This window comes from Stegodyphus dumicola, chromosome 6, assembly GCF_044657685.1.
Source record: "Stegodyphus dumicola isolate Sdum_Otavi_A_Nest chromosome 6, ASM4465768v1".
Classification (NCBI taxonomy): domain Eukaryota; kingdom Metazoa; phylum Arthropoda; class Arachnida; order Araneae; family Eresidae; genus Stegodyphus; species Stegodyphus dumicola.
Window position 1 is genome coordinate 68,916,515 of NC_140773.1, and position 18,029 is coordinate 68,934,543.

An 18,029-nucleotide genomic window follows, 5' to 3' on the forward strand; every position below is an offset into this window, starting at 1 on the left:
AAAAACTATATTACAAATAGTCTTAAGTAGATTGATAAAAATATGATCAAAATTCTTCTTGAAGTTTCTGGTACTTAAAAATTCTGTGGATTGTATATGCTTAAAGGTAAAATTTTGATTTGTTTTTTTCACTGAATTATTTTAATTTTTCACTTTCGGTTACAGTTCTTTAAACAAAATAGAATTCTTTTTATTCAAGGTACAAAATTCTAATTAGAATTTTTTTCCTTGCTTTGGGGAAGGGCTAGAATTTTCGGGCAAACTATTATACTTAAAATACATTGGAATGGTTCATCAGCTAATTCTGGATACAGAAAAGCAAGGATTTTTGTAGAAGAGAGATTTCAATGTCCCTTTTCCCTGATGAAGTGGCATTGAAGTTGATTGAATTCCTCTTCTGTTATGGTCTTTTTTCTTTAAATTTCTAAAACATTTTTTGAATTAGGGTACTGATTGTTTAAAAGTCTTGGTTTTTACATTTATTAAATTATTTGTTGCATTTATAAGATTATTTGAAATTTATTAATTACGAATTTCAACATTTTTGGTCTTTGTGAAATATTAGTTCTAAATTTCTTATTATATATATATTGTTTATTTAATCTTTTATATTTACACATTTCATTGCAGTTTATTTTTTTACTTATGTTAATACTGTCAATGGAACCGCAGTATCTAAGCAACTTTTTGGCGTACAAACTAGGAATTTTCTTTTAACTTTTCTCCAAATTTTGCAGCTGAGTGCACAAAGTTTTTGACCACCTAGGTCTTTTATATTTTTAATAAAACATTTAAAAAAATTCTTATAATAATTGCTTTAAAATTCAGTTCTCCCCAGCAGAAATTATTTAATAAAGTATTTCTATTTTCTTTTCCTTATGTATGTATGTATATTTTTTTAAGAGAAAAAAAACTTATCTTTATAAATTCTTCTATAAAAAGAGATATGAAATTAAAATTTATAAATTAAAAATAATATTTTATATATTATGTATAACTGTGTGTGGTACATATTAAAAAAAAACGAAAATTCTAATAAATTATCCAGCTATGACACTGAGCAAATTGATGCTAAAATTTTATATATTATCTGTTTTCTCTCAAAATTTGTGCATATTTTAAAAATATACAATCTCACATTGCAATCAATTGTATGCAAGCATAGCAAATTTTGTGTAAATATTGTGAACCTTTTTTTACAGTTGCTGTGTATTTTTAAAGTACCAGCTGTATTTAAATGTGTTCAACTTTTATATTTTTTTGCACTAACTGTACATTTTAGTTTTAATTATATATTATTTTAGAAATATTTAAGGCTCCTAGAAATGCATAGAAATTTTTGAAAATTACTTCAGCTTCTATGCAATTAGAGATGTTCGTGATGTGCATTATAATGTTACTCATCTAAAAATTGCTAATGAGCTTTACTTTCACAATTCATAAGGCAGAAATAAAAATTTCCAACGAAATTGAATTTAAGTGTCTTAAGAGTCCGACTGCCATAAGTTAAATACAAAGACATCTGATGCCAATAAATGCAATTGACCATCGAACTTCCGTAAGCGTGAATCGAACGCAGTAGTGTAAACAGTCGTCCATCTGCATATGCGTTTCTCCGAATGATGCTGTGTGTTCACAATACACTAATGGAAATGGAACATTACATAGTCTTTTCTTTGGGGAAGGGGGGCTTTGCAGGGACCATATAAAATGCTAAATTTTGCATTTACAGAGCCTTCTATCCCCATACTGAAATTATTTTTATAAAATTCTTTCCTGAATCACCTTTTGCTGGGACACCTGGAATCAATATTTAAGTAAATAAAGCCTATATCCAAGTTTTCACACACTGCATGCAAAATAATTATATTCTCATAGACAAAATTCTTATTATGTAGTGGTATAATGAATTATGATAGCTGACCTGTTTTTAATTTGTTTCTAATATGTCTAGATATATAATCTTGTATTTCTTATATTTTCTTGATATTTTGGAAATTTTGTAAATTTGAAAAAAGAAAATTTGATTTTGTTAAATGTTTCGGGTAAAAATTGATATATTGCATTTTATAGGTGGTGTCGATGATATTGACATTAGTACAGTTGAAATAAAAACTGAAAACTTTACATCTGGTGTATTATTTGTTAAATGGGATGAACCAAAAGACTCCAATGGTTTAATAGTTAATTATGATATAGAAATAAAATTGGCTGAAAAAAGTGAAGTAAGTAGAAAATTTATTGTCATATTTTATAATGCTATTTATTTACTTGCTTTAAAAAATATCTCTCCTACCCGTAGCATAAACGCTTGCCTGTATGTATAACACAACTCGAGTACCAAAAGGAAATGGGATATAGATCTGATTTTTTAAAGCCTGGAAACTATTCTCTGAGGTTAAGAGCAACATCACTAGCTCATACTGGTAATTGGACAACTCCACTTTACTTTGTAATCCCTGATACAAGAGGTAATTGAACTTTTAAAATCTTAATGTATTATTCTTGTACAATATATATATGTATGTGTAAGAAAAAAGTGTTATATTCCTTAATCTGATTCTTAATTAGGAAATTCTCTCAATGATATGCTTTTTTTTAATCAAACAATAATTTATTTTCTTGAACAGTGTGTGTATAATAATTTAACTGAATTCAAATTGTTCTCTGAACAGAATCATCACAGTAAGAAAAAAAAAAATGGCAAATAATTCCATTCCTGCAAATTATTATTATCTTCAGATTACTTTAAAGCAGGTAATGGAGGACATCAGGGCAGCTTAAAAGGCAGATATATACAAAAGTCATTTAAAAAATAATGCATTCCTTTTCTTTTTTTTTTTTCCCTCTCTCTCTCTCAGGTTTATTTATTTCAGATATTCAGCTGAAGAAATCCCTTTCAAAGAGAAAAACTGTTTTTCTCGTAGGGGCTCCACCTACTTGGAGAAGAATCTGAAGTCTAGTGGACTATGTCTAGACTTTATGGTAGGGTGAGATAAAACTTCCTACACTTACTTCGTCAGCAGATCTGTTACAATCTTCCCTCATACAGATGTTAAAAATACATTCTCCGTAGAGAGATCTTTTTGTACGTTCTTCTAATTTTTGCATTTCTCTGCAGTAATATGGGTGCAATCATACTTTTTCGGTATAAAATTTTACCATTTAAGACTTTTTATTCATAATCCTAGGCAGAGATGATTGCTGATTTCACTTATCATGTGCATGTTGTAATTTTGGCAATCACAAGGGAGAACAGACAGTACATTAATAGTGATTATAATTCTGGTTCTATGTCTCTAAACCAAATACCCAGACAACCATATACTTCATGCGCATTGCAAAATTTTATCTTCAGTTTTTCCATTTAAACATTCAGTTTGAATTATAGTTTTGATTTCTACTGTTGCAGCATCCCCCAAATGCCTGCAGACTCTATTTCAGATCCACATCAAATTCAAAATGTCTTTATTCTACTGGATAATTATATATATCTCAAACCATTTCCACAAATGATACAAATGTATACAAGCTGACCCAGTATTAAGGGTTAATATATGACTAAACTATTTGAAGTGTACTTTTAAAAATTGGTTGAAAGATTGAAGCCATCGGATTTCAGACCTAGCTGATTTAGCACCAAGCAAACGTAAACTGGAAAATAAAACATACATATGAGAGAAAATGGAAATCTGGGGAAAATTGCATACAAACAGCAACATTCTTCCTTCTACAACTGTTATGTAACATTTGTGGGGTCACGGACACTTAGCCGCCTGGACACTTAACTGACACCAATTAGCCGACAAGACATTTAGCCGACAGAGACACTTAGCCGACACTATTAGAAACTCAATATAGCAGAGAGTGGTTACTTGCATGCATGAGAATAAATAATATGCAACATACCTGTTGGGAGTTTGGAATACAAGTAAAGTTTTATTGGAGTGCACAGTTATAGAAGAATATAAAAAACAGTGGTGCTATCTATGGGCCAAGAACATATTTAAAGCTAACCTTTTTTACACTCCCACTTTAGGTTTAAATATCATCCTAATTAAATACAATGAGAAATTACATCAGCACACCTACATACAATAAAACATTAAATTACATTGGCCTTCATTTTAAACCGATCATTTTGTACACATTTCATGTTTTGCACTGTTTACATTTTTTTGTCAAAAAGTCTGCAATCATATCATTAGTAGTCTTATATTGTATGTCAATGCGCTGAAGTTTCACAGCTTCTCGCACGAAATGATGTTGTATATCAATATGCTTTGATCTACCATGATACACATTATTTTTGCTGTGATTAAAGCACTGTTGTTATCGCAGTATAATAATACTGGCTTTGCAGTAATAATCCCAAGTTCTTTAACAATTTTGTTGAGCCATATGACTTCTTTAGTAGCTGCAGAAAGAGCCATATATTCGGCTTCTGTTGTACTAGTTGCAATGGTTGGTTGACGCTTACTACACCATGACACTGCACCACCTCCGATGAGGAAAACATATCCAGTGGTTGATCGTCGATCCCCAGCATCACCTCCATAGTTTGAGTCGCTGTAACCAAGGACATCAGCACTACAGTCCTTTGAAAGAAGACAATGTAGCATCTGTAGTGGCTCGAAGATACCGCATGATGTGCTTGACAGCATTCCAGTGAACCCTTGCCAGATTATTGGAGAACTGGCTAAGGAAATTCACAGCATAAGTTATATCTGGCCATGTTGCTTGAGCTGCATAAAGAAGACTCCCAATGGCAGCCTGATAAGGAACAGGTAGCTTTTGTTCCTCACTAGTTGGTATCTGCAGTTTAGATAACACTTGATTTTGGTCTAATGGTGTTTTTACACCATGAGATTCATTCATATTATATTTGCAAAGCATACTCTCTACATACTGAGTTTGACTAAGGCTAATGGACCCTTTAGTTCTATCTCATTCAATTTTAATTCCTAAGCAATAATTTGCTGGTCCCAAGTCTTTCATTTCAAATTTTTCTTTAAGTTGTTGTTTTACCCAATTTTTAAGTTCTATGTTATTACTAAAAATGAGTAAGTCATCAACATAAATAGTAACAATAACAAGATCTTTATTTTCATTTATTTTAATATAGACAGAACTATCAAAAGAACTTTGCCTCAGTCCCATTTCTATTAAACCCTTTTCTAACAGTTGGTACCATAGTCTACCACTCTGCTTTAAACCATCTTATGCTTTGTTTAATTTTAGGGCCTTTCCCTTTAAGTTTTGCTTGTAAAATTCACTGAAACCGTCTGGAATTTTCATATAAATGTCTTCATTTAGAGTTCCCTATACAAAAGCCATTACAGCATCCATTTGGTCAATTTCCCAATCATATATAGCTGCATAAGCTAATAAAACTCTTAATGTTATTTATCGGACAACTGGTGCAAATGTTTCAGTATAATCTATTCCCTCAATCTGAGAATAGCCCTTAGCAACTAAACGTGTTTTATATCTTTCAATCTTGCCTACTGAATAACATTTAATTTTGAAAACCCATTTACAATCTACAATGTTCTTATCATAAGGTTTATCTATTATTCCCATGTTTTGTTTTTAATATGGCCTAATATAGTCTCACATATAGAATCCTTCTAGTGGTTTGCATCATTGCCCCTTAATGCTTCATCAATGGTTTTCGGTTCAGAATACACACCATTTGTAGCTGCTGCCAAAGCTTTAACAAAGCACATACAATCTAAATTTGGCATGGGCATTTCTGGCATCCCATGTGTGTCAAAGTCCTGATAACTCTTTGGGAATCTAAGTTTTCTGTTTCTAGTCAATGTAGGTATCTCATCAACTACACTACTGTTATCATGGCTGTCATTTTGAGCAGTATTATGTTCACTCTTATTAGAATTAATACTAGTATTAACTAATTTATGATCAGACTGAGTATTATCATTAACCATCCCTTCCAATTCACCGTTCTGATCATCAGCTATTGCATTCTCAGTATCTGAAAATGTCGTAATCACGCTCCCACTGAATGAGGATTCATCATAGAATTTTGGCATATTACTTGCCCTTTTGTAGTACATTTCATTTTCCAAAAATTGTACATTTTGTGCATTTATTATTTCATAAGTTTTGGGATCTATTAACCGATAGCCTTTTCTATCCTGACAGTACCACAAGCATTAATTCCTTTGCTTTTATATCCCACTTTTTACGTTTTGGTTTTGGAATGTGAGCAAATGCACAACATCCAAATACTCTCAAGTATTCTAAATTTGGCTTATCCCCATACCATTTTTCATAAGGGGTGATACCTGCAACTGCAATAGTTGGAGATATATTTTTACAGTGATTTGCAGTCTGCACTGCTTCAGCCCAATAATTTTGATCAAGATGACCATCCAGCAACATTGATCGTGCTCGCTCTACAAGAGTTCTGTTACTACGTTCAGCTACACCATTTGCTCTGGTGTAAATGGAATAGATTTTTGATGCCGAATTCCATTTGATGCTAAATAGTTATCCATATCATTGTTTACATACTCAGTACCATTATTTGAGTGTAAGATTTTGATTGCTTTGCCAGTTTGCTTTTCAACAAATGCTTGAAATATTTTGAATTTTTCAAAGACTTCAGATTTATTTTTCAAAAAATAAACAAAAGTCATTCGCAACAAATCATCAATAAAACTAATAAAGTAGCGAGAACCACCAATTGATATAACATTCATAGGCGTGTACTGTGCCTAATAACTCTTTTGCACGCTTAGCTTTTCCCTTGGGAAATGGTTGTCTATGCATTTTGCCTTTAATGCATGACACACAATTTAACAATTTTCCGTTAAATGTAAAACCTTTGACAATATCTTTTAATCTGGTCATTCCTCCTTCACTTAAATGGCCCACTCTTTTATGTAATAATTCATTTGAAATATTTTTAGCAGTAATTAAAGGCCATTCATTACATAAATCAAGAGAATACAAATTATCTCCCGTACCTGTTCCAGTAGCAACTAAATTTTTACCATTATACACAAAAAATATTTCATTTGTAAAAGTACTAACCATTCCAAATATTTTATTTAAATACTTTATGGACAGCAAATTGGCTGTTAACTTTGGAACGTGTAAAACATTACTAAAAGTTACAGACTCCCTTTTTTTATTTCTAGATAAGAGGAAAGTTATTTTACCCTTACCCTCTACTTCTATTACTGAACTTCCTGTTTTTATTTGATGAATACTAGCATCCTGATAATCATCTAATAATTCTTTATGTGGAGTCATGTGGTAAGAAGCACAAGAATCCATGTACCAAATATTGGGATCTGGATTAGAATTAGCTACACTAATTTCCACTACATAAGCTTCATCCCCTTTTTTATGTTTTAATCCAACATTAGACATTTTGTTAAACTTGTTTTCATTATATCTACCCTTTTTGAGAGGTGACTTCTGACAGTCGGAGCTTTTGTGGCCAAACAAATTGCATTTAAAACATTTTCCTTTAAAGTACCTTTTGCCTCCAATATTTTTATTAACAAATGCATATTCCTTACTTTCATTGACTAGGGGTTTTGAATCTTCAGCTAACAAGCGATTTTTAACATTGTCAACTGTTATTGCCTCACCACAATTTTTCAAAGCCATTATAAGAGGTTCAAACCTATCAGGTAAATTAGCTAAAATTATTCCTGCAATTAATTCTTCATCAGGTTTAACACCAGTAGATTTTAACTGCTGATAAGCTGAAATGGCCTTATGTAAATAGTCAGACATATCCTTACAATCAGTATAACGGGTATTCACTAATGTTTTAATTATTGAAACCTTTCTTGTGATTCCCTTATCCTCATATTTTTCAGCTAATACTTTCCAAGCTTCCTTTCCACTTGTTAAATCCCTTATATCATTGAAAATAATTTCACTTACCCCTTCAACTATATATGACTTTGGTATCCTTTAATGGATCTTCTTTTGTACCCTCTACATAAGCCCATAAATCTAATTTAATAAGATGCATTTTCATGGAAAATTTCCAATCCATGTAATTTTCCCTTCCACTCAATTGTTTATGACTAAATGAACTTTCTCCCCCTGGCATTTTTCCTTTTTAACTTTAATCAACAAGAGACAAAAATTATAATTTGAGATAAATTCAAATAAATTTTCTATTGAATTAATTTTATTCTCAAAGAAACATTTGCCCAAATAATTAACAGTAAAAAATATTTGTACTAGTTAAGCTTTTGCAACCATGTGCTTTGGCTAACCCTAACATAACCATGTGGCCAATTTCGGTTGAAGTAATTCTAAAAATTTACAAATAGAATTAAGTAAACAAACTAAGCTAGTCATTAGATTACTTATCCTCATTTCTTAATCTGGCCTGGGCCCATAACCTATTAGAAACTCAACATAGCAGAGAGTGGTTACTTGCATGCATGAGAATAAATAAGACACAACATACCTGTTGGGAGTTTGGAATACAAGTAAAGTTTTATTGGAGTGCACAGTTATAGAATATAAAAAACAGTGGCGCCATCTATGGGCCAACAACATATTTAAAGCTAACCTTTTTTACAGGCATGGACATTTAGCCAACAAGGACACTTAGCCGACACGGACAGTTAGCCGTCAGGACATTTGGCTACGGGACACTTAACTGTCAATGCATTTAGTCAACAGGACACTAAGCCGACAGTGACGTTTAGCTAACATGTACCCAATAATTATTCAAACTTTCTATCAATTACAAAATTTCTCGACTTCTCCATAAGTTCAATATTTAAGTTATTTTTTTCACTATCTGTAAAATTCACTTTTCGATTCTTAAAGATCTCATTTGTTCTTTTAATTATTGTGTTAATTTAGCATTGTTTGATGTTTATTGTGCCGTTTCGTGTATATTGGCCAAATTGAAAAAGTGCTGAAATTTCTCGTCGGGGAATATGAATTAATTTTTGAAAGGAAAAAGGAATTTTTTAGCTAAGTACGGAGGTCACTTAATTACATTTTAATATAATCTTTCAAACTTATCCGTAAAGCTTCTTCATTTAATCAACTGGGTTCTTTTGAAAACTTTCACATCATTGGTAATTTTTCTTGTTTACTTAATGATATTAATTTTCCAATCTCGCTCCTCCAAATGCTTTCAAATTTCTAATAACTTAAAGTTTCATACTATTTACTCATCACATCATGTTACATTCTTTCCCTTACAAAATGGTTTGGCTCCTCCCACTAATGAAATTTCCTTTCTCTGTCATGAAAAATCTGAATAATGCAATAAAAATTATTGTTTTAAGAGAATTTTTAAGACAAGCAAAGGTATAAATTATTTGTGACCTCTATAATTTGCAGTTCAGTCACCATTCTTGAGATAGAAATTCTGTAACCTTTTATTGGCCACGCCTCTCACTTAAAGTACTTACTTAGGTTAATGTTTACAGCAGTAAATTGGTGCATAATGTTTAATTTAAAAGTAAAATAATCTTTAAGGTTTTGTTTTATTCATAACTGAAGTTGCAGAAGTAGAGGGCCACAAACCAAGTTTGCAGCCGCCTAACAGAAGTAGGTTTTGTTTGTGTAATTATAGCAAAGCCAAAGGGCTATCTGGCCAAATGGAGGGATGCCATCGTGGAGGACTTTCTAATGAAAACTGGCTCACATGCATGTTATACATGGGGAAAACTACGAAAACACCCATGCAGCCTATCTGTTCGTGGGATTCGAAATTCGGACCGAACCGCCAGGGTTCATGACTTTAAAGCTTGCCCTCTGCTGAGCCTAACAGAAACAGGGTGACTTTTTTACATAATACATAACGAGTCTCTTCTAATGAAAATTGTCTTTTTAGGCTAGAACTTTATAAATGCATTCAGAAAAATGGGCACCAAAAAGTTTCCCATTACCATGTAGCTAAACCGAAAACAAGAGAGAAGGAATGAAAAAGAAAAAATAATAAAATTAATGAAAAATGAAATGAAAATTTATACATTTTTAACAGCTATTGCGAAAAGTTATATTTTATAAGAACAACATTAATATATTATATTGAAATTACACATTGTGACTTTCAAAATATAGTGCATAATATTATGTATTTACATGATTGATCTAGTTAAATCCAGCATCGATAGATGGCACCACATTACAGTGAATTTTCAGGATGTGACGCTTTGCTCCGCCTACTTGGTTTGTGGCCCCCTCTTCTGCAGCTTCAGTTAGGAATAAAACAACACCTTAATATTTTACTTCTAAATTAAACATTATGCACCAATTTAGTGCTGTAAACATTAACCTAAGTAAGTATTTTAAGCGAGAGGCATGGTCAATGAAATGTTAGTTAATTTCTATCTCAAAAATAGTGGCATGAACAGCAAATTATAGAGGTCATAAAAAATTTATACCCTTGTCTTAAAAATTCACTTTTTTAAATTCTTTTTAATAACAAAATAAAATATATTTCCTAAACTAACCCTTACCACCATATGTTTCTATAAAAAAGTATAATTCAAGAATAACAATAATTTGTATTGCATTATTCAGATTTTTCATGACAGGGAAAGGAAATTTCATTAGTGAGAGAAGCCAAACACTTTTGTAAGGGAAAGAATGTAACATGATGTGATGAGTTAAATAGTAATGAAACGTAAAGGTTGGTTTGGTTTATAAGATTACGACAAAGCACTCGAGGGCTATCTGCCTTAAGGGAGGGATGCCTTCATATTGAACGTTTTAAGGAAAACTAAATTGTATACACGTTACACATGGGGAAAACCACGAAAACACCCATGCAGCCAGCTCGTTCACGGGATTCGAACCTCGGACTGAACTACCAGTGTTCAGCGATGTTACTGCTTGACCGCTTGTGGGCCTGAAATGTAAAGGTATTAGAAATTTGAAAGCATTTAGAAAAGTGAGATTGGAAAGTTAATGTCATTAACTAAACAAGAAAAATTATTAACGATGTGAAGGTGAAAAGAACCCAGTTGATTAAATGAAGAAGCTTTACGGATAATTTTTGAAGATCATATTAAAATGTAATTAAGTGGCCGCTGTACTTAGCTAAAAAAATTCTGTTTTCCTTTCAAAATATAATTCATATTCCCTGATGAGAAATTTCAACGCGTTTTCAATTTGCCCAATATACACCAAACAGCACGATACATATCAAACAATGCTAAATTACACAAGAATTTAAAGCACATATGAGACCTTTAAGAGTTGAAAAATGAATTTTACTGATAGGTGAAAAAAATAACTTAAATATTGAACTTATGGATAAGTCGAGAAATTTTGTATTGATAGTAAGTTTAAATAATTATTGCGTGCGTGTCAGCTAAATGTCACTTTTGGCTTAGTGTCCTGTTGACTAAATGTCTTGACAGTTAAGTGTCCCGTAGCTAAATGTCCTGACGGTAACTCTTTGTGTTGGTTAAATGTCCTGTCGTCTAAGTGTCCTTGTCGGCTAACTGTCCTGTTGACTAAACGTCTCGACAGTTAAGTGTCCCATAGCTAAATGTCCTGACGGTAACTCTTTGTGTCGGTTAAATGTCCTGTCGTCTAAGTATCCTTGTCGGCTAACTGGTGTTGGTTAAGCGTCCCGTCGGCTAAGTGTCATGAACCCACATTTGCGAACTTTTAGATATTTAGTTATACTAGACAACTTTCTGGTGTAACTCATGCTTTAAAGTTTCTTAATATCATTAGTTAATATAAACATAAGAAGATGGTTTCTCCATCGGCTTTGAAAAGAAGTGACTTCCAAAATAAGTAACATTGGCATTCAGCATGAAACACAGACCTTCAATACTTTATATTAAATCTTCTATAATGTATTGGAAGATGTCCTTAATTAGTAAAAGGTCAATTCAGGAAACAGCATCTTCTGTAAAAAATTTAGTCAGGAATCAGTATGTGAATCTTTGTTTAAATGATCGATTATCCTATTCTTTCTGCCATTCAGTTACTTAGCTCATGAAACTTCATATTTATTATTCTAATTTGAATTTTCATTGCAAAGTTGATATTACGGATGTAAATTTCATTCCAGTTGCATCACCTTCTTGCAGTGCTCCACTGCATTATGCATAATTCTCTAAATGAACCTGCATGCATTGTCATTACGATGGTTCTCAATCTAGTTGAAAACACTTCAAATAACTATAGTTTTTAACTTGCAGTGAAAAACTAATAGTTGATTGAATCCTAAATTTATTTCAAATATGAATCCAGAAAGATTCTAAAATTCTTCAAATAAGAATAATAAGAGAAACGAAGGTAGAAAGAGTTACACATTAACAGCCATGGTGGAATATTTCAACTGCTAGATGACCGTCTTACTGAAATCATACATATAACATAACATTTGTATACCATAGTATGAGTTTCTAAAAGCATTTAGGAATATTACTGTATTATGAACTTCAGTTCTGTCATTTCAGAATTTTTATTTTTCTTGAAATGAATTTATATTTCTTGTGTGTCACCATTCTTTTTTTTTATTTTTCTTTTGTAACTTTTGTTTGTGGCAAAAGCTCAGTTGTTATTATCATAATTTAAATGTGTATGCATATGCTGCTGTTGATTTACATCATATTTTATGTACTATATTCTGTGGTTTAAATTAAAACATTTTTCTCTTAATTTTCGGTATCACTTTCCTTAAGATATATGCTCAATGTTATCAGGATGATTTGAGAGTGAATTTCAGGTAAGATTTGTGATGTGTCCTGTTTGTCATTGCGATTTTTCAATTTCGCACAGTGGAAATTCAGCATGTGAAAACGACACGCAAAAACACAAGAACAAAATAAGTTATATTGAGGAGAAAAAAAAATTTTAAATGAAATTTTTCTGAGAGAACAAAGGTCTTAAAAATTATTAAAGGAGAACGCCTGTTCTAACCTTTTTATTGGAACACAACCTGCCACTGCATGCATCAGACTTTTCTGCAGCTTGATTTAGAAAAATGTTTCCTGATAGTAAAATTGGTAAGAAATGCTCAAGTACAAGAACAGAAATGGCTGCAGTTATTAAAGAAATGGGTATGCAGAATAAATCTTCAGTTATTGATTGCATTAAAACAGCTCCATTCTGCCTCTCTTGATGGAAGCAATAATACCAGTGCCAAACTGTATGTAATTGTTGTTTCTTTCTTTAATGCAGTCTTCAGAAATTGAGTGTAGTTTACTTTTTAGCCCCACTTTAGAAGGAGATTCGACTGGCTTTATTAGAGCACAACTAATTACATAAACTTTGAAAGAAAATACAATTCCTTTTGATAATTGCATAACACTTGGTGTTGCCAACACAGCAGTAGTGGTAGGTTTGAAGACTACTGACGTTGTGGTCATCTTAAAAAGAAAAAAGAAAGAAAGAAAGAAAATCCAGATTTGCAGATTTTGAGGTGCACCTGTCACCTCTTAAATTTAGCAGCTGAAAAAGGGTCAGCTTCTTTACCAATAAATATAGATGAACACACAATGTTGATATGAATTGATATAAATATGGATGAACACACTGTTGATATGATTTGATATAAATATGGATGAACACATTGTTGATATGTATTATTTACCAAGGATGATATGAATATGTATGTTATGTTGTATGATATGAATGATATAAATATGGATGAACACATTGTTGATATGTACGAGGGCCATCCAGGAAGTAGATTACGTTTCCGTCTGTGTCCGCTAGGGGCGGGGCTAGCTTGGCCATCTTGGGGTCAGAGCCAGGGGGGCCCACGAGCGATGCGTAGTGCAGGGAGAAAATTTTGCCACCTGCGCATGACGTTATGTGGGTGACAGTCGTTAGTTCTCGGCGTTTGTTTACATTCGTTGCATTTGATCTGTGATACATTTGATTTGTGTTGTTAATTTGCTTTTATAAGTAGTCGGAAATGGCAAGTTGTGCTATAGCGTTGTGTCAGAATTATAGAAGGAAAACTAAAAGTCAGGGCATCACATACCATCGTTTTCCAAGTGATCCAGAACTTCGTAAGTTATGGACTAATCGCTGCAAAAGAGCAGATAATTTCAACATCGAAAATGCCAGAGTATGTGCTCTTCATTTTACACCTGATGACTACGTACGAGATCTAAAGGCAGAATTGCTTGGTTCAACTCCTAAAAGGGTGCTGAAAGCCAATGCTGTTCCCACTTTACATCTTCCGTCATCATCATGTGAAAATAACTCATCAATAAAGTATATATGTTGTGCTTCAAAAACTGAACCTAATCTGGAGAGAACGTTTTCTAACAGGAATGAGTCATCTAAATTTATGCTAAAAAGGGATAGAGCAAGCAGGTGTCAGGCTCGGGGAACAAGGAAACGAGCATTGGAAAATTTAGCTTCCCTTTCCCCCAAAAAGAAAAAACTACAAGCTGATAAGATAGACTGTGCAACTCAGTTTACATCCAGTGACACATCTCATTTAGTTGAGCGTGTGCAAATCTTAGAAAAGGAAAATAAGAGATTAAATGTGTTGTGCAGTCAATTGAAAATGCAAAAGAAAATTATTTTTACTGAACTTACTGCTTCTCGTAGAAAATTGCGTAGCTATCAGAAAATGAGCAGGAAAGTAACAAGCAAACAAGTACATAGTGCAGTTAAAAAAATTTTAGGGACAATTTTTACGGACAATCAAATTCGCTTTCTCATGTCAAATAAAAAATATGTTAAGTGGAATGCAGATGACATTTGCAAATCTGCAACACTTAGGGCAGTATCCAAAAGATGCTATAACTATCTCAGACAAAAAATGGGATTTCCATTTCCTAGCATTTCGACTTTGAAGAGATGGGTATCTTGTTCATTTCGCTGTTCTCCTGGTTTGCTACATGATGTAATTCATGTTATGCGTGCTGGGGCATTACAGATGACAGACAAAGAATGTATGTGTGTTCTTTCATTCGATGAAATGAACGTGGATAGTAGAATCTGTTATGACCAAGCAGAAGATAAGATTGTTGGCCCACATAGAAATGTTCAAGTAGTAATGGTGCGAGGACTTCTTGCAAGCTGGAAGCAGCCAATATATTTCGACTTTGATACGCAAATGACGGCAGAAATATTGAAAGATATAATAATAACATTAGCAGAAATTGGATATTATGTAGTTGCAGCTGTAGCTGACTTGGGTGGTAGAAATCGTGCTGTGTGGACAAAACTTCAGATTACTCATCTGAACAGCAGCTTTTCACATCCCCAGGACTCTAGTAAACGTGTGTGGGTGTTTGCTGATGTGCCACACCTTTTGAAACTTCTTCGTAATCACTTTTTGGATGACGGATTAATGCTTCCGGGAAATAAATTAATTACAAAAGAACCTATCGAAAGATTGATATCGATGGATTGCAAAGAAGTGAAAATTTGCCCAAAGTTGTCCGTAAGTCACATTTCTGTTAAAGGTAATGAACGCCAGCGTGTGCATTTAGCTGCGCAGTTATTTTCAAACCATACTGCACAAGGTATCCGCTATCTTATACCAGAAGAAGAGGAAACTGCAATTTTTTTTGAATTAGTGAATAATTCATTTGATATTCTTAACTCCAGGAAACCTGTCTCTGATACAGTGTTATCTTGTGCGTATGGGATACATGAAGAAATCCAGGAGAAAACCTTAAAGAAATTTTATGCTTTTTGTGAAGACATGAGAGTGGGCAAGGCAAAGCACCTATTACCATTTCAGAAAGGATTTATGATGTCGATTACATCACTGCTGGGGTTATTTTCTGATTTGAAACAATTAGGAGTTAAATACCTTTTAACTTCCAGACTAAATCAAGATTGCCTGGAAAAATTTTTTTCCCGAATCCGCGGTCTTGGCCATTTCTATGATCATCCACTGCCCGTAGACGTGAAGTATCGAATGCGTCTTTTATTGTTAACTAATAATTCCTACCAGATTTCACTTTCTAACACATCTTCTGTTGCTCCTGATGAGGAGGAAGATGCATACATTACTTCCAACTTTTTTGGTAATATTTTACCTGACATGACTGAAGCTCTGAAGATGTTAGACGGTGAAACTGAGATGAGGGATATTGTTTTTGATAATTCTAGATTGACCCTTGCAAGTGAACCTGCAGCTGACTGCTCTGTAGAGGGTTTTCGGTACCTTGCAGGCTACATAGCCTACCGTGGAAGAAAATATGACCATTTTTTGGGAACACCTACAGAACAATTGCTCCATCTGCCTTCAGATGAACACGTTGGTTGGATAGAAACGCTTTCTTGTGGTGGTTTACTTGTTCCATCTGAGGAATGGTTAAAAAAAATAAGTCAATTTGAAGTAGTGTTTGTAAGTGAACATGGGAAAGATGGTCTTTCAAGAAATAATAACATTATGCAAACTATGTGTAAAAAAATTGCACAAAAGTTTCCTGATGTGCATAATGAAATCATTAAAATATATGTTAAGACACGAACATTTATACGCTTGAGGTATTTGAATACAGAAATGAAAAAGAAGAAAAGAAATAAGGCTGATATGAAAAAGGCACAGAAGTGGATTGCATCATCTTTATAACTCCTTCTCATATTACATCCTACTCATATATGAAGATACTTTTCAATAGCAGCCAGGACAGCGATTGATGATGATGAAGAAGTTCAAAATGTTAATGAAAATGAGTGTAAAAAATCATTGCCAGTTAAGTCAAATGCATATGATTCTTTACTACACAGTGTCGAGTTTGAAGATAGTGTACCAGAAAACATTTCCCATGCATTTACAAAGATGTGAGGCTTCTTATGACATGATCCCAACAATCAAAACAAGCTTTCGTGTTTTAGGGAAAGTATTCTGCCACTGCAAATATCCTCTTCGCAAACATTTCACATTGGCAAATTTAATAATATTTTGTCAAACAATTTTTGGCATTTTAAAGAAAGAAACTTGCTTTAGAAGACTGTGTTGTAAAATTTATAAGTGAATACCATTAACATTAAGTACAAGATGTCTGAAATGGAACTGTAATGCTACCAGATTAGAACCATCATTTACTTCCAGATATGTTACAAAAAGGGAGCTACAGAATGTCAATAAAACATACATACAACTTTAGGTACTAATGTTGCATCATATGAGACTGTGAATGTTTGATATTGAAAGTTCAAAAACAAGGGCTATGGCTCAAACAAGGACTCAAAACAAAGGATTACTAATATTTTCTCAAACAATTTTTGGCAAAGAAAGAGATTTGCTTTAGAACAGTGTGTTGTGAATTGTATTAAAATATCATTGTGTACAAGGTATCAGAAAGAGAACTATCACACTACCGGATTAGAACCACCACTTACTTCCAGATATGTAGCAAAAAGTAAGCTACAGAATGTCAACAAATCATATGTACAGCTTTAGGTACTAATGTTATATCATATGACACTGTGAAGGTTTGGTACCGAAAATTCAAAAATAAGGACTATTACACTCAAGAAGCATAGTACTAGAAAATAGTGTACCAAAAAACATTTTCTATGCATTACAAAGATGTGAGACTTCTTACGACATGAAATGTCTTTCCCAACAATCAAAACAAGCTTTTGTGTTTTAATGAAAGTATCCTACCACTGCAAAAATCTTCTTCGCAAACATGTCACATTGACATATTTAATCATATTTTGTCAAACAATTTTGGTGTTTGAAAGAAACTTGCTTTAAAACACTGTGTTGTGAAATGTGTAAAAGAAATATCATTTATCATTGAGTACAAGGTGTCTGAAATGAAACTATTTCTACTATAGTTGTGTTACAAAAAGTCAGCTACAGTATGTCACCAAATCATGTGTACAACTTTAGGTACTACTGTTATGTCATATGAAACTGTGAGAGTTTTGTATTGTGAAATGTATAAAACAAATATGTTATCGAATACAAGGTGTCTGAAATGAAACTATTTCTACTACAGATTAGAATCATCTACTTAACTACTCCAAAATAGAATCATTTACTTAACTACTACATCTATTTTAACTACTACAGAATAGAATCATCATTTACTTCCATTTGTGTTGCA

General features: G+C 32.8%; 1 protein-coding gene across 4 annotated transcripts in view; it reads left to right on the top strand.

Moving 5' to 3' along the window:
- Positions 1–18,029, top strand: part of LOC118200281 (insulin-like peptide receptor) — a 529,147-nt gene that overhangs the window by 442,869 nt on the left and 68,249 nt on the right. For all 4 annotated transcript variants that reach the window (XM_085818478.1, XM_085818480.1, XM_085818477.1 and 1 more), the window contains 2 exons: positions 2,074–2,225; positions 2,303–2,471. In XM_085818478.1, the coding sequence (XP_085674604.1) occupies positions 2,074–2,225; positions 2,303–2,471 (321 nt within the window). The remainder of the gene's footprint in view (positions 1–2,073; positions 2,226–2,302; positions 2,472–18,029) is intronic.